Source organism: Lygodium microphyllum, chromosome 17 (assembly GCF_053477565.2).
Source record: "Lygodium microphyllum isolate KBCC chromosome 17, Lygodium_microphyllum_v1.1.10, whole genome shotgun sequence".
Lineage (NCBI taxonomy): Eukaryota > Viridiplantae > Streptophyta > Polypodiopsida > Schizaeales > Lygodiaceae > Lygodium > Lygodium microphyllum.
The window spans coordinates 50144142-50172087 of record NC_141151.1 but is presented as its reverse complement, the minus strand read 5'-3'; the positions used below and the strand labels follow the sequence as shown (position 1 = coordinate 50172087).

At 39.3% G+C, this 27946-nt stretch overlaps 1 protein-coding gene and 1 pseudogene across 1 annotated transcript; one reads left to right on the top strand and one right to left on the bottom strand.

Moving 5' to 3' along the window:
• Positions 1-7515: 7515 nt before the first annotated feature.
• Positions 7516-9562, top strand: LOC148021876 (uncharacterized). Its single transcript, XM_087696672.1, has one exon. The coding sequence runs from the start codon at positions 7958-7960 to the stop codon at positions 8453-8455; it is 498 nt and encodes a 165-aa protein (XP_087552798.1). The 5' UTR covers positions 7516-7957; the 3' UTR covers positions 8456-9562.
• Positions 9563-19945: 10383 nt separating this feature from the next.
• The window catches only part of LOC148021875 (14-3-3-like protein pseudogene), a 34725-nt pseudogene continuing 26724 nt past the window's right edge, over positions 19946-27946 (bottom strand).

The following is a 27946-nucleotide window of genomic DNA, read 5'->3' as shown; positions in this document are numbered from 1 at the left end:
ATCCAAACTAGGACCACAATTGAAGAAAAGGTCTTCCTCATAAGCAAGATTTGCCAATGAATACGCAAATTGATTCCAGTAACGTGGAATCAGCTGAAGCGACACTCTCTCAAACTCCTCAAGTAGGGTCATGGTAGTTCGATGATACATACAAAGGATGGGATTCCGCACTGTGTATGTCCCATCGAGATGATTCAAAATCAATTGGGAATCCCCTTTTACTAACAACCGCTGAATACCACCTTGATTGGCAATATGTAGTCCCATAATCAAGGCTTTATACTCCGCCATATTGTTAGTGAATCCTATCCTAAGATAAGCAACTAACTTCATCATAACTCTACGTCAGGGATCTCGGATTACTACTCCAACACTCCCTTTTTTATTACGGCCCCTGGACGCTCCATCAAAATATAATGTGTACGTTCACAATGGGTTTACATAGCCTGCCATCACAAACTTCTCTATTCGTAATTATGATAGTCAAAATTTAACATGTTTAGAGGATGTACTGATGGCTCCATCCCGAATTCTTCATTAAACTCAACAAGGATACTTGTCAACATTCGTAAGCAGTGATGGCAGAAGACTTTGATCTCCCACACAAAGGTTCTGTCTTCTTGCTCAATCACTTTGTATCCTTTGCTCCACCACATAAGTTTCCCTTGATAGTATCTCTGCACCAGATATGGGTGCTCCAAATAAGGAATTAACCGCCCCATCAACCAGCTTTAAGCTCTTTTGCAAGTCTCAAATCAGCCCCAGCATGGACCTGCAATGCATTTCTCCGTGTTAGCATACTTAGAAATAATAAGGTTTAATCTTATTAAGATTAACCTTATTTTTAAATTCTACTCCCTGCAGATGAGCTAGTAGAGCCGTAGACCTATTTTGTCAATAAATACTTTCAACTTATCTGGGGAGATGTCACCAAAGGTCTTGTCTATTGTTCATTGCCATGATCCAGGTGCATTGCACAATCCAAAGGCCATCACATGGTACGCAAAAGTACCAAAGACAGTAATGAAAGTCGTTTTCAACTTGTCCTCTTCTGCAATTGCCATCTAGTTGTATCCTACAAAGCAATCCATAAACGAATATATTTCCCTACCCGCTAATTGATCCAAAATCTGGTCAATAAATGGCAACGGATAGTAATCCTTAATCGTCTACTTATTCAGCTCTCTAAAATCTACACATAGTCGGATCTGGTTGTTTTTCTTCTTCCTAATGACAACTGGTGGACACCATTCCGTGTGCTGTATAGGGAAAATTAAACTAGCTTTTCGTAACTTCTGTAACTCCTCAAATAGCCCGTCCCTCAATTCAAAAGGCATACGCCTTACTTTCTGACGCATAGGATGACTGCCTTCTTTTACAAGAATAGTATGAACAGCTAGACTGGGAGGAATGCCTCTCAGCTCGTCATAACTCCAAGCAAAAATATTGCGGAATTCCTGAATCAAGGACACATAGTCCTCCCTTTCTGCTGAACTAAGCATGGAACCTAATTGAATTGGCCGCGAATCATTCGGCGTGCCAAGGTCCAACTCAATCACATCCACGTCTCTTATCCTATCTTGCGGCTCTATCAGCTCATTTAAAGTTATCTTATAAATATCCTCTATAGTGGACCCCTCTTTAGATTCATCACTGGATGATGTCTCACTACCAGATGGATCATCTATTGTTTCTAATTCAGTAGAGGATAAAGGAGCTCTCTCACTCTGAGGAGACTCAGGGTAAGCATCGACTATTACTCGATTAGCACCTCTACCTAGAACCACTCGACCAGCGAGTATATCGACTTGACAGTCTGTTTGTAAGATCCAAGGCCTGCCTAGCAAGACTCGATAGCTAGGACGTCCTGCAAATCTTATCACCCTAAAGTCCAAGAAGCATTCTACACTTGCAACTGTAATATGGACTTTAGTAACGCAACCTTCTGGTTGCCTTAAACTATCATTAGTCATTCTAAGAAGGGTGGAACCATCTTTTTGGATGCCTAGACCCAACCTCTCCATCAACTCTGAACTCATGATATTGGCGGAGGACCCAGTGTCTACGATGGCATGCTCTACTAATTTTCCATCCACGTATGCTGGAACCCTAGGGCAATTCTTTTCAGCATGATCAAACCAATCTTCCCCTACTCGTGCTATGCCCAAAGGTTCTACAATATACCCAATACGCAGGATCTTCTTGAATTTCTTGAGTACTCCTAGAGATAATTTAATCAAGTGTAAGAGGTTTACGTCTGGTTTAACTTCGCAAAGAGAACTTGCTAAATCAAAATCATGATAGGTAGCCAAAGCTCTCTTTTCTCGCCAAACCATCATTTCTTTTGGTCTCAGGACCGGCTTTGGTGCCTCTTTTTTAGCTCTTGCCTTCTTTCTTGGCACTTCCTCATCCTTCTTGGGATCGACTTTTTTGTCAATAGGCCTTAGAGGTCCACCTTCCACTCCAGGATTCAGGACTTGCGTCCCCTTATCCCCTTGCTTAGGGTTTCCCTTGACCGGTTTTGCATTATCTTTATCACCCTCTTTAGCCTTTTGGCCTCTTGTCATGGCTTGTAGGTTAGAGGTTTCAGTGCCATTGATGCGTACAGCCTCGATAAGGTTGACTCCATTGCCTTGTGGCAACTCTTCTATAGTGGTCTTTCCCCTTTGCAATATTTGTCTTGGTCCATCATTTTGCTCGAGGTTATTACCTTGCACTCTATGATTAACTAGACCTGGTTGTTTACTCCCTTGTTGGAGGAAACTAATCTTACTCCAACATGTAGCAGCTAAATGGCCTAACTTCCCACAAATATCACATTTAACATTTGGACAATTTCTAGGGAAGTGTTATCCGCCACACCACTTACAACTGAATCTTGAGGGTCCACCCTCTTTAGAGCGTCGACTCCCTATTAGATTCTGCTGCTTCTTTGTTGAGAATCAGCAATCACACTCACTAAACAGCCTCTTTTTATGGAGCTTCAGGGTCAAGGATATGCAAGCTAACTTATCCCATATGCACAATGGTGCCTACTGCAGTTTCCTACTTTCCTATAAAGCATTGTACTTGCTTCCTTTTCTTAATGCAATGATAGTACTCTTTTCTGTTCAGTGAAGTGTCAATGTCATTGTCCACATACACAAGATTGTGTTTATGAGTCCAAGTCTCAATCTTGGAACCTAATTCACTTGTGTAACAAACAGTGTCTTTGTCTTCTCCATCATGAGTCCCCACTTCTCCTTTCATCCACCATAACTCACTGCCATGCTCTAGATCCCGCATTTGTCACATTCTTTAGGAAATTGATGTCAACAACTATTTGCTGATATTGTTCAAAAATCATGTCAATGTAGTGCTTCATCATATCCTTAACTTCGCCAAGGACATTAGAGGCACTCGACTCATAGCCTTGATCATCTATCCGTCGTTCCATTGGCCTAACAATTTGATTAGGCATTGGTTGTTGACTCACATGAACAACATTAGGGTTCGAAACTTGGCCTCCAACATTTGGTGGAGCCAACTGACTAGCCATACGCATAGTTACAATGGGAGGAGCTAGTAGATAAGATACATTCTAAGCCATGCTTCCTCTCCCATTAGGGTTATTCATAGGCATCCCTTGACTTCCATTCATCAATGGTGGATTGCCTCCAGGTACTAAACCCGCATTAAGATTTATTCGAGAGGAGTAGGCCGTTTGTAATCATGACTCTACTCCTTCTGCCCGCGCGATGGCGGTGTCTATATCAGCCAAACCCACACTGCTCAATTGTACCTAAATATTGAAATCCAATCCATGCAAGAAGTATTGCAATTGGGCAGCCGGCGGAATAGAAATGTAAGTTTGTAACTTACAAAACACTTAAGCTTCTTGGCATAGGCTTTCACATTCTCATGGGGGTTTTGGCGCGTTACATTCAACACACGCAACTAGTATTGGCCACCTCTTTCAGGGGCATATTCTCCTCGGAAAGCTGCATAAACTTGGTCGATTGTAGTTATGGTTCCGGTCTCTATGCTATGATACCATACTGCAGCCCTTCCTTTTAATGTCATGTTAAAGAACATCATAAGATGTCCTTCATCTTGGATGCGGTAATTAAACATTAATCTTTGGAATTCACAAATGTGAAACTCCGCATCTTCTTCAGCTAACCCATTAAAAATGGGCAAAGGCACTCCTAAAGCTGGCAGATGCGGCGTCCCTACAGAAACTGCAATGGGTTGTGCCATGACGATAATCGGATTGACAATAGGAGTTTGGACTAATGGGATCACACCCCCAACTTGAAGTGGGTTGACTTGGTGGAAGAGAGGAAGAGCTTGCGCTTCCTCCCGCACCTAAAGGACTATGTGCAGCAGCTAGGTTACTAAGACCATTGCCTCTTATGCGTATCGAGCTACTTCTTTGAGGAGAATAGCGACTTACGATCTCCAACCGCCGTCTAGCCCTCTCAGCACATTCTGTTTTTTGTATTTCGGCTTGATGGTCCTTGTCAGAGGACATAAACCAGCTTTTTTGGTCCCTAAAAACCCTAGATTCGAGAACCACCACTTGTTGGCAGCTCCTGGCAGACGCACCACTGATGGGACCTAAAATGGGCCGGCACTAGCTATGGCACTAGCCGGACCTCATACTCATAACAGACAAACACACCCTCATGGCCTTGCAGACCAGGAGCATCTATCTACTGCTAAAGGACAAACTGCCCTAAAGCCTAATCTATGTGTTTATAGTTTTATAGTTTTGTAGTCCAACGTTTCCCTTTCTATAAACTCCTCAGAGGGAGAACCCATACACTTTGGTAATAAATACCGTGATAATCACATACATGGGAGGCAACCTCTCGGTAGAAACACTGCGGCCCCACTGCAGCTCTCCTACATCGCAAGGATTAGCCCCTTGATGCGTTGCTCAACATATAGAACAAACGAACAAAGTCTACTCTTTCGTTTCGAAAGTAGTCCAGGAGATACCATGTGTCCTTACCAAATAATCCCCCAAGAAACGAACGTCTATCCTACGGCTTAGGATGCCTTTCCATACTCAAGCGTAGGTCATTGTCATTGAAAACAGGTACTATGCATCCAGGTTTTTTATTCCGATTCTATGGTTTACATGCACATGCAAAGTGAATGATCCTAAAGTGCTCAAACATCATTTTCAAATCAGACACGTGTTGTGCACAACCAGGCTTTTCAAATGCTTATTCTCTAACGCGTTGCAGCGATGCAAGGATAGCACCGAGATAACACTCGTGCTACTATCCTCTTAATTAAAATAACATGGAATCTATGTCATGATATGCATAAGAAAATTAGCAACAATTAGCACGCAAATCACACCATTCAAACCTCCCAACCCCCTACGTTTAGGTATTGCTTTTGTTGCACAGGTGTAGAGGTTCATTTTGTCATGTTTTGATGTATAAAAAGTAATAAATCACAAACTTTGACAAAGAGATAGGGCAAACTGAGGCTAAATCTCATGCTTTACCACTACCATACATCCACAAACAATCATTATATTTTTCCTTATTTTTCCAAGATGTATTTCTATTTTTTCCTTATTTTCCCCATTTTCCTGATTTATTTGGCAATAAAATATACTATTTTCTGATTTTTCTTGTTCCAATCACTTCAGCATACTAACATTGAATTTATCTTCCATATTCCCCCCATGGGAACACCTTTTCACCCACCCGAAACGGAAAAACTACCATTTTACCACTTAAAGACCGTATTTTGAGTTTACGAGAATTAAATAAAGCATGTAAATCATTGCAAAACCAAGATTTTTTTATACACAACAATTACTCATAATGCAAACAGCACTCAAACAAATTTTCATCCAATAAGAACATAATTGTCATCATAAACTATAAAAAATCCTTCATTTTCCTTCATAAAATTGATCATACCGTGTTTTTACGTAACCCGAGACGCCTTGAATGACTACATAACCAACAGATGGAGCCTCCATTGCTCTCAATCCAATCCTGCACATCAATCTTCAGCATCTCCATCAATCTTCATCACCATTTTCTTCATTCTCCCTCCCCGGTTCCTCCTTCAAGATGGTATACATGAACAGCCCATAGAGAAGAGAGAGAGGGAGGAGAGAGAAAGACTAGAATCTGTTCTCTTCATCCAGACAGCCATTCCTCGTGTGAAGACCAGCAATATCATCAGCTAAGAGGGAGAAGTTGCTGGGTAATCTCTGTTCCATGGCTTACATTCAGCCTCCAATCATGATGTTGAGGGATCATGGAGCAAAAATTGGCCCCTGTTGCTGCCCACGTTTTTTTCATCTTCACACTTTTTTTTCATGCAATTTGGGAGAGGGGTTAAATTTCCCCAAAGGGCACCCCCCCTTTGGTCCTCAAAGTTGTCCACCTCTTCAAATCTTACCCATTTTTTGGCCTCTTCCGCGTCCGAGCTCCATTTCGAGCTCTGAAAATCCTGTGCGTCCATCTCGGCATCCCACTGGACTGGTAGCTCCTGGCATCTTGCATGGCAGACGAAAAAATTATCAAAAATCCACAAGTGTCACTCGGGTGCCTTTTAAAAGCTGTCTTTCACTTGGTGCTTAAAATCGTCCTAGCTGTAGCCACCGCCTTCAATGTTAAATATTTTTCCCCTAAATTCCAAATTTTTTGGCAAATTTTAGGCACATCCCGGGCTCAAAACTCCGCTCTCACATAATAAAATTCATATTGCATGGTTTGATAGATAAAGAACCTAGGCATGAATCTAGTTACGACAATTGTAATAATCATAAGATATTTAATGCTTATGGTCGATGAAATGATAGGTAAAGTTGATTAAGGGAAATGCATTGTAAGATGCCGAAATGCCTGACACAAACACTTGCATGAAGAACATTCTACTGGTCAATAATAGAAGATATTTTTGTATTATACACTGAATGGATTACCCTAGCTTGCATTTAGAAAGAGCTAGAATCTTGCATTATTGTCATGAAAAGGATTGGAGCTCGCATCAAAAGAGATAAAGGTACTTCCTTATCAAAAAAATGCAATAGCATTCTAAGATTGCAAACCAATTTTTTCATGTGCAAGGATGATAGAGTACATTAAAATAACAGTAAGATCGTGCACGTGCCGATATATGTTAACTTGCACATACAATGGGATTGTACAATAAACATTGTTAGAATAGTAGTTCTAAAAAAATTTCCATTTAGAGATCCTTGTCTGAAATCTAGCCGATAGATGAAGATTGGATAACCTATGGCGAATCAGGATGGAATCTTGTTAATGTACTCTTGGTGGGTTAGCACTATTGAGAAATCAAATGATGTATGCCCAAAAGAGGCTGGCCTATAAGTGATTTTGTATGAGAGATATGGCAAAGATGTATACTCTAGAAGCTCTAGGAAGAGTTTTCCAAAATCCCATCAGCATAGAGAGTAAAAGGGTACTATCCAAAAAGCTATAAAGGCATGTACTTGACACTCATTTCAATGTAATAGAACTATCAGTTTCACTTACTCAAGACTGTCTTTATGAGTCCAAGCTAATCTATCTTGGAACCTAATTCACTTGAGTTACAATTCCTTATTCTGATAATGTATCGTGTGTTTGACTTGCGTCCACCATAGTCGATCTAGTTCTAGGTCCGTGTTTCTCAACATGGTATCAGATCCATGGCTAAGCTAGATAGCTAGTGGACACATCTTATTTCTTCCTTGCATACTTTGAATCCTTCCTATTTCGATGCCATCCACACATCCATTATCTTGTACGAGGTGAAGGAGCTCAAGGCTATGGAGGTGCTAGTGCTTTGACGGGGCGAGTCACAACACTGTTCTCTTTTCGATAGAAAAGTGGAGTCTTGTAGATCCGAGTTGTGGAATGTATATGGTTGAGGTAGTCCACTAGTTGTTTTCCCTTGGAAGTAAGGGAAGGGTTGTGGTTTGAAGGCAAGAATGGATGACCCTGGAAGAATTGAGTTACGGCATTGGGCCAATTTTGATCAGAATCATCTTAGGGATGTTTTCAGGGATCATCTAGCATTGAAGCTGATGGATGTTATAGCTGAGAAGAAGACTGCATATGTAGAGCAAGATGCTGCTCTTCTGCAAAGAGATGTTGCTTTTGCAGATCGAAACAATGCATGGATGGAGAGTGACTCAGCAATGGTAGCTCTCACTGTAGTAAGAGGTTGTAAGGACCATAATGAAGCTAATGAGAGGCTAATGCAAATGGTGAATTTTGTTGTAAGTTGTCCCCCGATTGAGTCAAATCTGTTGACATATCCAAGACCTGCAAGTGTATATGAGAATTTCACAGAAGCCAAACCAATAGCAAAGAAAATGAAGCGGCAAGGAAAGAAAACAGCGGACAGCGTGAGGAGCGGGGCCTATGGCCAGATCTTCTGCCTTGATAACTTTGTCTTCGGCCAGTCTGGCGCCGGTAACAACTGAGCTAAGGGCCATTACACGGAAGGAGCGGAGCTCATCAACTTCAGTCTTGATGTTGTGCACAAGGAGGCTGAGAACTGTGACTACCTTCAAGGTTTCCAGGGTTTCCATTCTCTGGGAGGGGGCATTGGCTCGGGTATGGGTAATCCCTTATCTCTAAGATTAGGGAGGAGTATCCAGACAAGATGATGATGATCTTTTCGGTCTTCCCCTCTCCGAAGGTTCCAGACACAGTCATCGAGCCATACAACGCCACATTATCTGTGCATTCGTTGCTTGTACTGATCAACATTATCCTCGTTTCTTTAAATTTTTTTAAAAAGTTCTAATTTCTCCTAAAAGAAAAAAAAATCCCTAATCAAGCTCCTTTCAAATAAGCATCTAAGTCATTGAGTGTCTATTGAAACTAGTAGTGTGCATCCACTTCAATATCAATCGAAGAATTTTTGTAATCGGGATTAGACACTGCCATTGTGCGAAAAGTCATGTACTTCAAATTCTAAAATGTATGTATCCAAATATCTATGTCATGTATGTCAAAGAAAGCCTGACAAGACAAGTCCATCCATTTGTAAGAGCATGAAGATAAAGAAATCCAAGAAGACAAAGAAGATCAAAGATTGGAGCAAAAAGTCCAAGAAGAAGATCAAAGGTTGCCAAAGAAGCAACAACACAAAAAGGATAAAGAAAATATTTTCGGCTGCTACAAACCAACAAAATGTTTTTGCTAAAAATTTCCCATAGAGGATCTTGAATTCCCTAAGTGGATTTGTTTCCCATAGTGGATGTAAAAACCCTACCAAGAATGTAAAGTTTCAAGCCTTAACTTGACTAGGCTGCCAAAGAGCTAGTCTCCTGGTCCATGTTTACATGCAGGGGGGGCAAAAGCCAGCAAGGGTAGGAACTCATCATTTGAGGGGGGGTCTTGAGAAATCAAATGATGTATGCCCAAAAGAGGCTAGCCTATAAGTGATTTTGTATGAGAGATATGACAAAGATGTATACTCTAGAAGCTCTAGGAAGAGTTTTCCAAAATCCCATAAGCATAGAGAATAAAAGCGGTACTATCCAAAAAGCTAAAAAGGCATGTACTTGACACTCATTTCAATGTAATGGAACTATCAGTTTTAGTTACTCAAGACTGTCTTTATGAGTCCAAGCTAATCTATCTTGGAACCTAATTCATTTGAGTTACAATTCCTTATTCTGATAATGTATCGTGTGTTTGACTTGCATCCACCATAGTCGATCTAGTTCTAGGTCCGTGTTTCTCAACAAGCACTTGGTGACCTGTGATATTAGATAGCTACTCTAGGAATTGGATTGATCTTCTATCCTAAATAAATGGCCATGATTAATAAAGGTCAAGGTGAAATCACTTAGATCATTTAAAGGCTCTAGGAGGAATTTGTTAAATTGACCTTGCGAAGCCCTAACCCAAGGGGGAGAGCAAACTTTAGGGTAATTGATTTATGCTAAGCATGTTGCTTGGAACATGCTTAGGTTAATTGATTTATGCTAAGCATGTTGCTTGGAACTGTTGAAATGGTTTCTAAGAAAGGTTGATCTTGTTAAAGATGGATCGTTGACCCATGTTATGCTTGGTTGTTTGAAAAGGTTGTAGAAGTGTTTTGATACATCCAAGTTAAATTCTAATTGTGCATGCAATGGGATTGCAATGCCTTGAAGCAAGAGGTTGTGCATTCAACTGTTTGTTAATGTGATTTTGGATGTTAACCCAAGTGGGGTGTGTTTGATGATTGCATGGCTGGGTCTGAGATGACTGGTTGCCATGGAAACAAAAGGGATGTTTTCCCTAGTAATTGTTTTTAAGCCGGTTGCTTCAGCTGTGGTTGATTTCCTGAAGGGATAATTAAGGAAGGATGGCGCTAGCTACCCCCCATGAACTGCCAAACCCTAACCAAGGGGGTTGTGAATCTGTGCCGAGAATGTGGACCAAATCCACTGCGAGAGGTCTCTCTGTGGAAATTACTTGGCGTAGGAGGACGCTTGGGTGCCAGTGGGGGCTCTGACCGTAAATCCCAATGCCTTCGGGCCCTACACAAGTGTTCTACGTGACTCGAGATGGGATCTCGACGCCTTGATACTAGTTACAAGGCGGAATCTTGGGTGGATAAACCTTCAAGTTTTGTTGTCGGGAGACGGAAGGATTTTTCTGCAGAGGCAGAAAGGAACACTTAATTCTCGTCTATGGGCGGGAGACAAACATTAATCTGTAGATAAGTTAGTGAAGTGTTTGATCTTGTTTTATCTTGTCTTCGTGTCAGTGTCCTAAATTACGCAAAGGAACTTGTGATTAACAGGTTGATTAAGTTAAGGAAGCTGCTTTTATGTGTCAAACATAATGTGGTAGGTAATTAGATAACTAAAACAACCCCCGAGGGAAGCGTGGTGGATGTGACCAATGGGTCTATCCTATGGAAGGGTGGTCTCGGTTAGCCGAGAGCTTTCCTCAAAGGAAATGTTAACGAGAAATGTTAGGAAAAAGTCGGTCTATGACCTTAGACAATGTTGACTAGGAACCCGGACTTCAGGTCGATCCTAGTGGGAACGGCCGGATAAGTTCTGTTGCGGGGCAGACATGAGAGACCCTAGTTGGCAAACCCCATGTCATTCCCTGGGAGTGCCGAGCGGCGTCTTCTAGATATATCTCTTGATGGACTGCTAAGACGTGTCCCATGATTTGAGGAGCGGGCACATTACAAGTAAGCTCTAGTTCACTTGCAAAGAAATTTTAATCTTCCTCTTCAAAGTTCTATATTCTATTAGAAGCCCATTCACACATAGAATTATTATTTATTTTGTAGGATTCTATAAAATTTTATTCATGTGCATAGATTATTATTTTCAAGTATGTTGGAACCTTCCAATATAAACAAAATTAATATGGAATCTCTTCTTTTTGACATATCTTTGCAAACGATAAATTCATATTCTCCAACACAATCTCACTAAACTTATGAAGGTTCTTTTAAGAGGTAAAATGACAAAATTCATTCGTGCAAGATAAGGACCATCGCATTTCTTACTTCAATTTTCTAAATTTTGTAGCAAAGAGAATGGAAAAACTATTTAATATTTGGTTGAGCTAGTTTGATGACTATTTTGATTAAAAAATATTTCAAAAGAAGAAAATCAAGTAAGTTACCAATTTTTTGGACAAAACATTGCTTTAGTGAAATCTCCTTTGTAATAGCACTAAGACATACTAACAACATGGAATGCTTTTCAAAAAAATCAAATAATCTTTTCTTTTACCTCAATTCCATGTCCACGTAAGACAAAATTGAGTAAGCTTATATTGGTAAGAAGGTGATAGTGTGACCACATACATTGAGAGATTTTTGGCAACAACCTTTGCTTTTGCATATGCTTGAGGAAGTTCTTGAGAGCATGCTACAACATAAATATAAAGACTACATCTAAGCTAAACTCAACTCTCTTAAACCAACTTCTCGTCAAGATGTTATTTCCTATGCTCATGATACAAAAAAATAACTCAAAACCATTATGTATATTCTTGGCGACAATAATCCACCCAATCTTGGCCATATAACAACAACTATAACCTAAAGAAACTCTTCAACTTCTATCACCCTTATGCTTTCTCATTGAGTAACCTTCAAAGCTCCAACCTAGAAGTGAGCAAAAACTTGGAGAAAACAAGGTAAAACCATGAACTAGTAACGCTAATGCCAAAAAAAATATTCAAGCCTTCTTGCTACAAATATGGACAACCCAATCATTTTTTAATGAACTGCTAAGTGAAGCTTCCACCCAACAGCCGCAACAATATTATTATAGCTCTATTGTTTAGGAGGTACCTCACATATGCTCTTGATTGGACTATGGATTCATTGCAACAAGAGGTATCATAGGAAGGAAAACCAAGTACTCCTTTTTGTCTACATGCTTTACTTAAGATGAAAGGTTTTGTAAAAGATTTTGACATTACTATTTTGCATGATGATAGTATCTCTCGTGACTTTATTTTTGAAAGTTTGAAGAGGTTGTAGGACTAGTCATTCATTGTACAAAGTAAAGTATGCATATCAAGGCATAAGATATAATGATATATGGAAAATAAAAGGGCTTTAAAACTCCATATAAAATAAAGCATGACTTCCTAATTGCACCTCTTCAATCATCTAAATTAGTTTAGGAATGTCTTTTTGACATCAATACAATCTCTAGACATTGATTACCATGCACAATCTATGGCTTTTGAGTTTCAAGGCCAAACTATTTCACTAACCGATGACCCCGAAATTGAATTATTTCCTCTCACTAGTCTTAGATAAGCAAATGAGCCCTTAGAAAACAACAAAAGCATGCATTATTTTTGTCGTTGAAGTAGAATCCCGTGAACCTTTTGAATTCATATAAACATTGTTTTACTTATGACCATCCACCTAAATTACCATATTCTTGTGGACAATTAGATCAAAGAGAAATTTTCCCTAGGATAAATTATCACGAAAAAGCTTGGAACTCAAGAAAATGAAGAGACAACCCAAAACGGGGATGCTTTTCAATGTATTATGAGCACAAAAAGCTAATCAAAATCTAGCATGCATGTGTGGGCATGCATCCACTCAATCCAAGAATGGAAGAGGTATGTTTATTAAATCTTAATCTCTCTATTAATCCATTTCCTAAGCCTATGGCATTTTTTGAGAGATTTTAGGCATTCCACCCTCTTTTTCACTTAATCAATTACATTACATGAAATGGATTAATTAAAAGCATCCGCCCCTTCTAATCTTTTACTACATATATCAATGATCAATGAGTGGGTATATCTTTATCTTTGAATCAAATTTGTATGCTAACGCATAATCCATTTTGATTTTGTTATACCCTTGATAAAATCTAAAAGGAAATTTTTAAAGAGTAAGTTAGTAGCTAGTGAGTCACTAAGCTACTGGCATAATCCCTCACTCAGCCCATTTCCTATTACTCTTACATGTCATCAAAAGCACAAAGCTCTTTTATCACATTTTCATTGCATGTTACTTTATTGGCATAGTATGCTACTATCATGTCTATTACTGGCTAAGGAAAAGCATTGATGGTAAGTGAGGTGGCAAGACAAGAGCTCGACAAGAGTGAGATGACTCTCCCTTGTGACTAATGACCTTGAAGGGGTGCACAACTCGACTTGAGGAGAAACTTTGCACACCCCTCAAGTCTCAAAGCCCAACACTCATTTTCAAGCATAGATACACTCTCCTTTTGCCCATCATACATCCCCTTAATCCAATTTCAAAGCATTAATAGCAATGACAAATGTATTCTTGAAAAATGTATAAGCAAAGGGTTGGATATATGACATTTTGAGCTTATATGTGGATTGCTTAGTGATTTTTTGACTATTTCAATCCATTTATTGAGCTCCCATCATATATTTAGTCATGTATATGTCTTATATAAGGTTCCATAGGGTATTTAGCCCCTGGAGAGACCAAACTATGAAAATTTGATCATAGACAAGTAGACAAGGTGCAAGAATTTTCAAATATGCACAAAAATTTGTTAAGAAAATTTTTTGCATTATTTTTGTCATAAAGATCTATAGCTCATCATAAAGAGGGTATTGTCTCCTATTTTAATCAAAAGTTCTCCAATCAAAGCTACAAGCTAAAATTTACACCTATTTTTATGCAGCAAGGTCTTATTGACTACACTAAAATGGTAGGACATAGAGACAAAGAAAAGGCTTAAGAGGAACTTCAAAGGGATATCAAAGACTCTTGAGCATCCATTAATGATGAGTCTAGCTTAGCCCAAGAGTCCAATGGAGAAATGTAAGAAGAAGTATCAGCTATAGATCCCTATAGTATATTCAATCACACCCTATGTTGGCACGAACTTCACCATATATGGAGAGGCATAATGACATGGTTGCCAACCATCACCAAATTCTCTTAGATTGATCAATGAATTGAAAAAATTCACTCTCCAATACCCAAACTCAACAAACATTGGAGCATCTCACCACTCTTGTTATCAAGTTAGCTATTATCCATGCAAGAGAACGCAAATGAATCCAAGCTTGAAGCATGAGAGCCTCTACCATAGGAGCAAGTACATGGCCTACAAGGCATAATTGGAGCTAGGTATCCCATCTAGTAGTTTTGAGGTTGGTGATCCCTCCCATAGAAATTAAGATCCTCTTTTGAGCTCTCTTGTTATCCATGCAGCTAGGAGACCCTAGCCCAGACCACTGGTAGAAGCCCGCCCACTTTACCTAAGAGCCCTTCCAATACTAATGGCCCCAATGAAAATTGTAAACCCAATCATAGACAACATGGTATTAATGGCCAACATGGCAATCATGGATAGCATGGCATTAATGGCCAACATGGCATTCATGGGCAACATGGTTTTAATGGGCAATATGGTATGAATATGTGGCATGTATACATGGATAGAATGGCATGCACGGATAGCAAGGTTTTCATGGGTATCAGGCCCCAATGAGCTCTGGATAATATTATTCTTACAGAGTATAATGGGAAATCACCATCCCCATCTAACTTGAAACAATGGACCTCCAATTTGGAGTCGTGCTTCAATATCTACCCATGCCCATGATTAGAAAATTATATATGCCTCTCTCCATTTGGAAGGATTTTCCCACACATGGTGGTGCTACATAAGTAGAGAGAATCAACAATTCATTTATTGGGAAGATTTTAAAATGCACATGGTTCAAGTGTTTGTGTCAATATGGAAAAGGAGAGGCAAGACTATGGTACCAACTTGACCAATGGAATCTCACAATAAGACACAAATCATTTTATGAACTTGACCATGTATATTAAGAGTATCAGTGGTGATGGAAAATTGTATAAATACATTTATGGATTAGAGCAAAGTCTCTCTATTGATTTCATGCCTCAAAGACCATCTACCCTATTTGATGGAATTGAATGGGCTGAAAGCTATGCAAAGAAATACTAAGGGCTTTCAACAAGGTTTTGGGTAGCAAAGGACTCTAATAAGGTAGGGCCAATATGGTGGCCTTTATTAAGGAAATCCTATGCTTATTAGCAGCCCCCAAAATACCTATTTATCCCTCCTTTAATGTTGAAGGGTGCTTGTGCACTCCAAATCGAGTGACGAAGTAGGATTTTGTCTCCGAAATAACACATGGTTTTTGTAGGAACTGTGATCATGGTCCACCTCCTTATCATCCACATTATCCCCCCTCACTATGATCATCTTCTTTGCCACCTTTAAGGCAATGTAGCTCTCAAAAGTAAAGCATGAATGCTTTAGAAGTGGTCACCAAAAAGAATTTTTGTAGCCATTAATGGCCTTTTCCTTGCTATTTCGATGCCATCTTGGACAAAAGAGCAAGCTCCAAAATCTTTGTTTGATAAAAGATCAATGCCTTGGGCTTTTTAGCTTTTATTTTGGATGTTATTAAAATCTCATATTTCCTTTCATATGTACTAGGAAGTCTCGTGTCTTAGTCCTTATTCACATGAATATATTATCTTATTTGTCCAAGGTAATGATACCTCTATCTCAATCTCGTCACCAATGTGATCAGGTAAGCTATATGAATAAAATCCACATGCCCTCTCTGATCCACATAGCATCATAGTTGCTCCTCCAACACTTCATTGTGATCATCCATAGGGACCACACAAGTCAAATAAGCAAGCTGGTTTGCCAAACATAGCTCTCTATTATCCATGACCATCGGCAACTTGTAGGATTAATGTACCAATTCTTCAAAACCATGGATGGGCTTATAGATCCATGCCCATTTCCTCTCTACTATCTCTACAACATGTGCACATTGTCTTTATGATCATCATGCAAGCATGTGGTGGAGCTCCATGCAAAATATCCTTGTACCAAATCTAAGATGACCATATCTTATATATTTTTGTATGGCACCCTTATGGTATCAAATCTAGCTTTGTAATGATGCATATACCCATGATCTCAAGATATTAAGGCTTCAAAATCATGCATAAATTGTAGTCTTATATCAATTTAAAAACTTAAGATAAATATTTGTGATTCTAGAAAAGACCCTACTAGATATGGGAGAAAACCCTATAACTCTTCCTAATAAAAACTCTAAGAAACTAGTTGCTAAACCATTTACATCCATCCCTATCAAATGGGACAAAACATGTCATCCATCAGTCACCATAGATTGTCCATATGTTGGTCCCCAAGAATTCAATGAAACATTTTCTTGATACAGGTCTAGCTTCATGCTCCAAAGCACTTGCAATACGTGTATTTTCTATTGGTTTGGAGATAAAGGCTTATCACATCAAAGAGATTGATACACTTGCAAGGTTTTATGGGAATCGAAGGGAACTAGAGAGCAGTGAACTATTTTCTCCTTTGACTAATATAATTATTCTGAAAAGAGAGTATTAATACTTCAAAGAAGAGGTATCATTTGAATGGAAGGGATGCTTTTTAAGGGGTATTTGGGATGCAATTGGTAGAAATTGTATCAACCAAGAGAAGTTTCCAATGCTATTAAAGTTGACCCATATCTCTATGCTACAATGTTCAAGTATTATTGCATGTGGAAGGGGCTTTAGTGCACAAGATTTGACTAAAACAAATATGTGGAATTGTATTAATACAAAAAGTATTGATGCATTGATGTACATACACATTCAAGGTCCACTAGTTCACCAATTTGCATTTGATAATATTGTATATCTTTGGAAAAATAGAGCAAAAAAAGTCATCATACATATGGAGAAAGAACAAGGCATAACAAGTGACGAATTGATAAAAGCAATAAAACTTCATCATAACAAGTGATGAATTGTATAAGGTATAAGTTTGTTAGATGGCCTATTTAAAGAGGTGCAACTTTAGCATGTTACAAAGCAACTACCTAATCTAAAGACCGAAAATAGTGGCCAAGAGGCAAGTCAGTAGAAAATGATGATAAGAACATGGTTGTACCTTCAAATTTCAAATTCAAGCTTGTTTGCCCCTTCAATTTTAGCAAAGCCACTTGCCAACAGTACAAACACAAAGTGAGTGAGCTAGATATTTGTTAATTAGTGGTTAAGAGGGCTTAAAGGCTCAAATTCTTCACAATTGGGGGCATGGGAGGGGGACTTGTTTTCATCACCCCTTGATTTCTTGAAAAATGAAGATTTGCAATCGTTTGAATCATCAGGAGCACACCTAGCCATGGATTCTTGATTTACTTTGCCTCTAATTGCCGTAGGAAGTGCACAAAATGATGCATTCTCTCCTCTTTCTCTCTCACCATAGTGGGCGTTCATATATGCTGAGAGGGAGAGGGAAAAGGGGTATTAGAATGTGATATGATACATTCAGTGGTTTTTAACAAGCATTCATATGAGTGAAATTGAGTAAAATTGCAAAGAATGAAATTTTGAGGAGAATTGAATAAGTAGATGGATCCCGATGTTGTGGAATAATAAATATATGTTGTACAATGTTTGTATGGGTTCCACGGCATGGAGATTGCTTCAATATGGCCTCATATTGTGTGTTAAGGTATGTTCCTATGTGATTTTTCTCATTTCATTGCATACCTAAGAATATGACAATGCTTGCAAAATTTGTCGGTTTCACTCTTAAGAGCCATAATCTTGTAAAAAAAAATCAACATTGTTAGAATGGCTAGAAATTTTCCTTTCCAAAGATTTTGAGCCTAGCTTAATAAGCCACTTATTGAATTCCTTGAGCACAAACTAGCCTTTCTATTGTAATTAGCATGTCCTTAATAGTCACATGAATTTTGGATTTTCTCAAAGGGTTCCACTAGCAACTCATTCAAGCATGGGGACTTACCCTTCTTTCATGTGCTCCATGGTGTATTTCACCTCTTCCTTAATGAAATGTCTCTCCAAGGAGAGAGCCACAACCAAATAGATTAGGAAACTAAACAAGACTATTCTCATAATCCAAGTCATCATGGGGTTCAAAGCCAACTAGAGATGTGAGATGTTCTTTAAAGACATCAAGAAATTTGAGCATCCTCTTTGACCGAAATGCCTACCTCATTTTCTAAATTTTCAACTATTTCCTTTTGATGTTTGACTTTGAGCACATTGAAATAGAAAGTGATTATTGATACGTGATTTTCTTTTTGTGAGAACCTATCGTGACTGATGGAGCAAGAATGATATGGCCACATTAGTATTGTTGTGGTTGATTGGAATATATTCATGGTGCATTTTTTCATTACATGACCTCAAATCTTCTTCCCTTTGCAGCGATTTGTTGCTTTTTGCAATGGTTTTTTAATGAGATGTCAATGTATCTATACTATCTCTTATTTTATGATTTCCCAAAGCTATCACCACACATGACCAAGTCCTAAGTGGCACGTATTCAAAAAGTCTTGAGAAACTAATATAATATTTTTTCAAATTTAATAATTTAAAGGTATTTAAAAACCCAACTTGCATGTTACTTGCCCCACTCTCCTTTAACAAATGTAGTCATCACACACACAAAGAAGATGTGTGTACTCAATAGGAAATATCACAATAGAGTAGCAAAGAAACTATTGCTAGTAGAAGCAATAAGGCCAAAGTGGGAGCAACTAAGTCGCCAAGAGCAAACAAGCAACTTTGTTGCAACACACTCTCTCTCTCTCTCTCTCTCTCTCTCTCTCTCTCTCTCTCTCTCTCTCTCTCTCTCTCTCTCTCTCTCTCTCTCTCTCTCTCTCTCTCTCTCTCTCTCTCTCTCTCTCTCTCTCTCTCTCTCTCTCTCTCTCTCTCTCTCTCTCTCTCTCTCTCTCTCAAAGATAGAGTTACAAATAGCCATTAGGTTGCATGGAAAGCCAATCTAATAAGTAGGTTGTGTCTCATGAGGCATGGAATAGTTTAGAGTGGCATATGTAGCCGAGAAGTTAGCTACCAAGTGGGTGACAAGAAGGGGGCAAACATGGCAAAGTGAAGTGGCACATAATACAAATGGAAGCAATCTTTGACTTTGTGCATGTGCGTTGTCAAAGAGTTCGTGCAAGAGCTGCAGAACACGGGGTTCAAGGTACAGCAAAGGAAGAGTCTAACAAGAAGAACTCAAATTTTTGATGTCAAAGGTCATTATATTGCTTGTCAAAATGAGTTACAAGAAATTCATGTTCAGAATAATCCGAAGTATCTCATAAACTGTTTACATTCAGGTTTTTGAAGACAGTTATGCTTTTAGCATATAGGCTTGCATTCAGAATTCAGCAAGTCTGTGTGGAGGAAGGATTCAGTTGTCTTTGTAATGTCAAAACTTAGAATCATCAGAACAAACAGCTATGAGTTTGTCATCTTTCTCATCCTGTTTTATCATTGGCATAAGACCAATTTTTCTTGTTCGAAGGAAACATCCACTGAAGAATTCACCATTCAATCAACCTTGATGTTTGTTGTCTACAGCTACAGTAGTCCTCCAGGCATACAAGGAACAGAAAATGTAGCCTTCGCATCATAGCCAGTGCCACCACCAGACTCTATTAAACCTGGCTATCTGAGCTGCATATACAGAACCACCACACAACGACTCACAAAAGCAAAATACTTCAGCCTCTTCTACCTCCAATAGAATAATCATACACGCCAACCACTGGATTCTACTCTTGGGCAGTCCATATCAAGATCAAGTAGTAGTACCATCACTGAAAGCTCTTTTGTTACAATACACACTTACAACTACCTCCTTTCTGTAGACACTGAAATCTGCTCTTGTAACAAGGCTACAAATTTACTTTAATTGTAGGCACACATTCACTCATCTGTCTGCTCCTGCATGTCAGAAGTCCAAAGCGTGAGGTTGTCCCGTAGAAGCTGCATGATTAGCGTGCTGTCTTTATACGACTCCTCACCAAGGGTGTCAAGCTCTGATATTGCTTCATCAAAGGCCTGTTTTGCCATTGTACAAGCCCGAACTGGAGAGTTAAGAATCTCTTAATAGAAAACTGAAAATTTCAGAGCAAGCCCAAGACGGATCGGATGAGTAGGTGCTAGCTCTGCTGTTGCAAGTTCCTGAGCAGATTTGTAGGCAAGTAAGGTATTTTCTGCCACTTCCTTACGCTCAGCACCCGTCTTGAACTCAGCAAGGTAACGATGATAGTCTCCCTTCATCTTCAGATAAAATACCTTCGATTCGGCAGCACTTGCAGTAGGAATTAGGTGACTATCCAAGAGCTCCAAGATGTTGCAGCAGATTTTGCTCAGCTCGGCCACCACCTTGGCCCTGTACTCCTTGATGAGAGCGACATGCTCTTCGTTGCCCTTGCTCTCTTCCTTCTGCTCGATCGAGGAAACGATGCGCCAAGAGGCCTGACGTGCTCCGATGACGTTTCTGATTTTCTGACAATCTCTCGCTGCATAGATTCACGACAGCTCTCCCTGCACCAACTTCAACGGCTGGAAAAGCCTGTCTCCTGCTGAGCTAGCACGGAGATGGTCGAGGTTCATCCTCCCCTTGTGATCGGGCAGGCCGAAGACGAATATTTACACCTTGACTACTACAACGATGGCGAATTCGGACGCAGCTATAGGGCTGGAGGGAGCTCGAGCAGCTGCCAAACGAGTCGCGGCTTGTACACAAGCATGGCTGATCCGCCGAGTTGCAATGGGAATCAGCAGATGGTCGAGTGTGAGAGGACGGAGGAGTAGGAGAAGCTCATATCCTCTTCCTTCTTAGTACCGTTCTCTCTAGACGGAGGAGCACGGAAGGAGAGAGATGGAGGGAGAGGGAGGCCCTGAGCAATCCTTTTCTCCATCAGAAGAATGCAAAGGCGACTGATTCATTGGGTGTGCCCCAGCAGAAACTCTTTCTGCCGCGTGTAGACCCGTGATACGCAGGTAGACCACACATCATCATCTCCAAAAACAGACTGAGCGAAAAAAAAAATGAGACAGAAAAAGCTTTCCCCCCCCCATAGGCCGTCCGATCTTCCCTCCTTTTCCCATTTTAAATTCTCTCTCCCAATTAGTCTCTTTTCCCCTTCCTTTTCTCTTCTATCTTTAGTTTTTCTTTTTCTTGTTTTAGCATATCAAAATTAGGCAAGCGACCTTCCTCATTCCAGCACTTTTATAAAAGTCTGACATGAGCATAATTTTTGTCAAAGCCTTGTTGTGCTAGTAATATGTCACCATGCCTTTTGCATTAATTCTACATTGACATCCAAGCAACCAAGATTATTTGCAAGAGGCATATCTTGCAGCAACTCTGCTTCCTCCTTTAAATGTCCTTCTTGTAGCATATCTCCAAAACACTTGCACCAAGGCTGTCATTGCACATAGAGCTAGACCAAATAGCAGCAGGACAAAGATCCTTTGGCATCAGTTTTTCATATTTTTCTAATACACGCACATCATGCATCCAAACAAAATCATGCGCATGCACTAAGGGAATATATACATTGGATGCGGATTATTAAAATGCATCACACAAACAATGAATCACACGCAGAAATTAACACAAATGCACAACAAAAGAAATGGAGGTGTATACAACTCGGATGCGTAGCAACACGACAGCGTGTGTGTGTGTGTGTGTGTGTGTGTGTGTGTGTGTGTGTGTGTGTGTGTGTGTGTGTGTGTGTGTGTGTGTGTGTGTGTGTGTGTGTGTTATGGAAAAGAAATTATAGAAATGAAAAAATGGGAGAGAGTGAGAGTAGAAGAGAAAAAATAGATATGAGAAAAAGAGAGAGAATATATTAAAGAAAAAAGAGAAATGAGAGAGAGAGAGAGAGAGAGAGAATAAGTAGAAAGAGAAAGAAGAAAAAGAAGAGAGAATGTGTATGTAGAAAAGAAAAAAAGGAGAGATGAGAGAGGATCAAACTAAGAATGAGAATGGGAGAATACATAAAGGAAAACAAAAAGAGAAATGAGAGAGAGAGATGGATCAAAAAGTTAAAGATAAAAATGTGGACTATAATCTATAGATGATGAGGCTAAATGCAACTTTTGGATAATAGATTAGACATCGTTATTCAATGGGGTAGTGGCTTGGACATCATTGTTGGATGGGGTTGGACATTGTCATGGATGGAACCTTGACAATCATGCAATGTTTTCCACATTCTCTCACATACATTATGTTGTTGTCATAAAATTATAAGAGAGGATGGTGTGTTTTTTATATGTTGCAAAAATTAAGTTTAGGGTTTTGGGTATAGTTAATGGATAACAAGTTAGAGAAAGAAAGGCAAAGAGAGAGAGGGAAAGGGGGGATTAAACTTTGTTGCTTTATAGGCACCCAAATTACCTATGCTTGCATGGGTCCTAACACAAAGTGCTAGTCAGTCACTACTTGGGAAGGTCACATCCACTCTCTTCACACCAATTCATCATGAAAGGTCAATTCTAGCTTATTCAAAAAGCTAAGCTCACTCATGTACATTAATCATAACTCAAAAATTCAATGAGCAAGGGAGTCAAGGTAGCAACCACTTAAAAAAGGAATTGTTTAATTAATTTGCAATATCAATGGAAGCAAAGGGAACACAAGGTTTTGACATTGCATCAAGTTATTGTGTTTTGCAATTTTTAATTTTTTCTTTTGGGTTTTGCAATTTATTTCCAATCATTAACACGTACACAACCCATGAAAATGGTGAGCAAGATGCATCTAGAAGACTCGATAATATTACATCCCTCATTCAAGCAAGAAAAGCCTTACGTTTTGCATTTTTGTACTTTTCATGATTTTTGTATTTTTGTGTTTTTGTAAACTGCTACATTTTGAGTTTTGTTTCCTCCTCTACTCTTTTAAATTTTCCTTTTCTTTTTTTATTCTCTCTTTGACAAACTAAATCTTTTGCTAGCTAGCCACACACATTTTGGAGCATGCAAGGCACAAGCACAAATGACCGAGTGATCCGATCCACATGTTTGCATCAAGCCTCCTAGTCCATGTCACATGCTTGGAGTGTGAGAATCTTACCCACTTTGTTGGGACCTGAAACAGGCCTCGAACACAGGCTCTAAGGCTCTAGCCAAGCCTCTAACCCCACGGCCTCACAGCTAGGAACACCCAGAGGCTACACACACTAATCTAACAAAATAAGCATTTTTATGCCTCGTAGTCCAATGGACAACCCTTCTGAAACTCCTCAATGTATCCCCTACACATATTGGTGTTATACACTACATAAAACAAACACAAGGAGCACCCCTTGGCTAATTGTCATGGCCCCTCTACGACTCTCCTACACCTCAGGGATTAGCCCCGAGATGCACCGTGAACACATAAAGCATGTATGACACATACTCCTCTCTTTTTAACAATCATTCTAGAAGATAAAGGATAATCCTCACTGCACACTCCCCAAAGAAACTGACTGCTAGTCCTACGGCTTGGGATACCTCACTCTCGATGTGGGTCAATGTTTATGAAGACAATTGCCATGCATCTAGGATGATACCATGTATTGAATGTAATGTAACTATGAATGATTCATAGTTCTCAACTGTTTTTATTCATTTAAAACAACATTATGATAGTGCGAAACCATTTCTTTTCATGCTTTCATTCCAAACGTAATTGCTCCATTGCATAGGGTCAGCACTGAGCATGTTTGTGCTACTAAACCCTTTCATTCTCAAAACACATGTATCCTATATGCCAAGTGCATCAGAAAAATTCAGATTTAGCATGTAACCAGCACTTATTACCCCCCGCTCTCCCTACTGTTTAGGGTTATGCAATTGATGATAGGTTTAGATAGCAATTTTTTCTTCATAAAAAGTGATAAATACTCACTTTAACATAAAGATAGAGCTAAATTGAGGCTAAACCTCATGCTTTAGTCATACCAAACATCCACAAACACATATATTATTTTTTCCTATTTTTGAAACACAAAAACTCTATTTTTTTCCATTTTCCTCTATTTTTCTTATTTATTTATCAATAAATACTGGTATTTTCTTATTTTTTTATGTGACTTGATTAGACTTGTTGATAATTATTTTCATCTCTCATTTCATCCCATGTGAACACCATTAACACATCAAAACCCCCAAAATCCATGATTTACCTTAAAACTGTAATTTCACGAGTTTCGCGTCTTTATAGAAAAATAATAAACGATCGCTTCTTGCTAATTTTCTTAATTTTTCTAATAAAATAGATCATTGAAGATCAAGAATAACCATTTTCATAAAACTACGCTTTATCTCACACGTATCTTGCAATTGGAAGGCCGCTAACACTCATTAATAACTACTAATGCTCCTCCAAACATTGATCTATGCTCCATCATGACTCAACATTATCTCCCAATCAAAATCTCTCCAATCAACCCACCCCCTTCTCTCATAGATCAAACCATGGACACATGCATCAAGAGGAGAGAGAGAGAGGGAGGAGACAGAAAGACTAATTTGTGAAGTTTCTATTCAGGTAGCCATTTTACGTGCAAGAGGCAGTGATTGGAAGTGAAGAAATTAGAGAATCCATTGCCATGATCAGTTTGGTGGCTTCTTCACAACCCCAAATCCCCCTTCTCCCACTAATTGACATGCAGGAGGGGGGAATCATTTTGTTACAGGCCGCCTTAAAAAAATTACCCCCCCCCCCATTTCGTCAAAAAATTGGGGGCCAAAGGACCATGGCCATTACTTTTAAAATATTGCCCAATTTTTACCTCCAAAGTGCCCAGTCCTCCCACAGCTCCTTCGTCCGACATCTGATTCACGATCCAAAAAATCCTACGCATCAGACTTGAGGTCCTAAATGGCAAGGTATCATCTTACTTTGATCCAACACTCAAAAAATTTATGAAAAATCCACAACCACCACAACAGTTGAAATTTGCACTTCTGTCTTCCACAGTCACTTAAAATTGCCGAATATATGTCTTCTGCTTCCATCAACCTTTGAATTTTGTGTAAAATTTTCATCATTCTGCTCCTTTTGGCATATCGTGGGCATTTAAATTTTTCTCTCATTGGCAACCATGGGATAGAGCAACTTAGCCCATCGAATCCCACAAATTGATCTACACAAAACAACAACCATAAAAAACAACAAGCTGCCACAAAATAGAATACACAATAAAGCACAAACACAACTCTCACCCTACCCCCTGACAAAATCAAGGCATAAAATCCACAAGGGATAGGTTCCCAGCATAATCGAACAGAAAGCTAGAGAAAGTTGCTAACCAACTACTCCAACACACACTGGCTAAAAAGAGCCATCCAAGAAGTCATCCTAGGTGGTGGCCCTGAACTACCTACCGAACTTAGGAAAACTAGGCCAAGAACTCCTGCAAGGCGAGGACTCCTATAGCCTAGTTAGCATATATTTTTATTTTATGGCATTTTTCCTTTGAATTTTCATACTTCGATGTGTAAAAAGGAGGGAGCTGAGCGTACTCACCCAAGAGAACATGCCATTAACCTCACATCCTTACTTGGCACCCAAGAACCTACCAAGCCCTCACAAGGCCACACTTAAATCTTTATTTATTTTTCTCACTTTTATTTTTGCTCCAACCTTCCTTATTATTTTTACCAGCTAGATGCCACCCCTAGGAAAACAAGGCATCAGCTCCAGGTTGACTCATTCCCAAGAGACTACCAAGACTTCACAAGGCGGTGATCAACTACTCTTAGGATTTTTCTTATTTTCCTTTTCTATTTGAGGGGTTAGAACCCCTTTTCATACCCTCTATATTCTTAAATATCAAGTATATCCAAAATTTTCTCTTCTTTTTATTTTTACAAGCTTCTCTAACTGCCTCACTACTAACAAAAGCTCCTAGAAACAGCTACCTAGCGGCTAGCAAAACAGGGCCGCTAGGACTACCTTCTAAAACAATTCTTAGAATGTCTGACAATGTCTTTGGAAAATTGCTCAAACCTCCCTCAAACATACCTAGCCTAACCTTGGGACCTCATGCCTTGATTGTTGATCCCCAACAAAAGAAAAATCCCTAGACTTGGCCACAAGAAGCTTTTATACAACAAGAGGCTCCCCTAGGTTCCACTAAATCTGTATAGCACAGCACTAAAATAAAACCATTAACCTCACCCGCACTAAATAGACACATGGCCCTCTTAGCCTAATGAAATAATTCACTTTACTACAGAATAACCAGCCCTCTTGGTCTAATGAACTAATTCACTTTACTATAGAATAACTGGCCCACTTGGCCTAACGGAATAATTCATGAAACAGCCATTCAATGGCATACTACTGAAACAAACCCTTGGTCCTATTATAACTCTAGTAAAGTGTAAGACTGACCAAGGTTGAGGGCTCCTTCGGCCCTACACTAAGTGCATTAGGTTATTGGCTCAGGTTATTGGCTCTCATCCCCTACATAAATAGCAAGAGGTGTTAAATATGACAATAAACAATCCTATGTGTCCATGACATAATAGGAAGGCGACCAACTGCTACTTGACTCATAATCCATACTAACCAACGGTGGCCAAAATAGGATGTGTCAATAAGAAATCCCCAAAGTTTCCATGAGCTGATATTAGGAGGCAATTGTAAAAGCGGCATAAGACCACAATTGAAAAATATATCCTCAAGAAAAGCATAATTGGCCAGGGAGTCTGCAAAGCAATTCCACTGCCGAGGAATAAGTTGGCAAGTCACTTCCTAAAAAATATGCATCATATCCAAAGTTGTGCGGTTGTAGATCCACAAAATAGGATCCCTTACACTATAGGTCCCATTCAATTGATTGATCACTAGCAATGAGTCACCTTTGACTAATAACCAACGAATACCACCACGTTGGGCTACATTCATTCCCATGATTAGGGCCTTATATTATGTTATGTTATTCATAAAATAAATCCCAAGATATGCTCCCATTCTCATAATAACCCTATGTTGAGGATCTTTGATGACCACACACACCAACACTCACATGCTTAGCGGGCCCTCTAAAAGCTCCATCAAAATACAAAGTATAGACCCACTCTTCATTGATAGGCCATGCCATACTAGTCAACTTATTTGTACTTATGATAATCAAAGTCGATCCCAGAGAGAGGATGTATAACAATCCCTCCTTCCTTGCTGAACTCAATAGGAACACTCGTACAAATCCTTTGACAATGGTGGCAATAGACCTTAATATCCCACATGAAAGATCCCTCTTTCCACTTAATAACCTGATAACCTTTGCCCCACCAAATCACTCAACCTTGATGGTAACGTTGCTCTAAATATAGATGATCAAGATAAGGAATAATTCTTCCCATCCGATTGTCTTGGTACCTATTGCAAGTTAAAGCTGAATCCTAAAGGAACTACATAGGCAGCAGGCCCAACGTTAGCCCTTACACATAGTAAGGCTTGAAGTTATTAAAGTTTATCTTATTTTTTAACTCTATAACTCACGACGAGCATCATAGTATAGCATCAATTGACCCTTTACAAATTTATATTTCTTAGCCCGAAGGTCATGAAGCGCTTTCATTATCTTCTTTCCTACCTCTTGTTGTAATAGAGCCTACAAGTGAA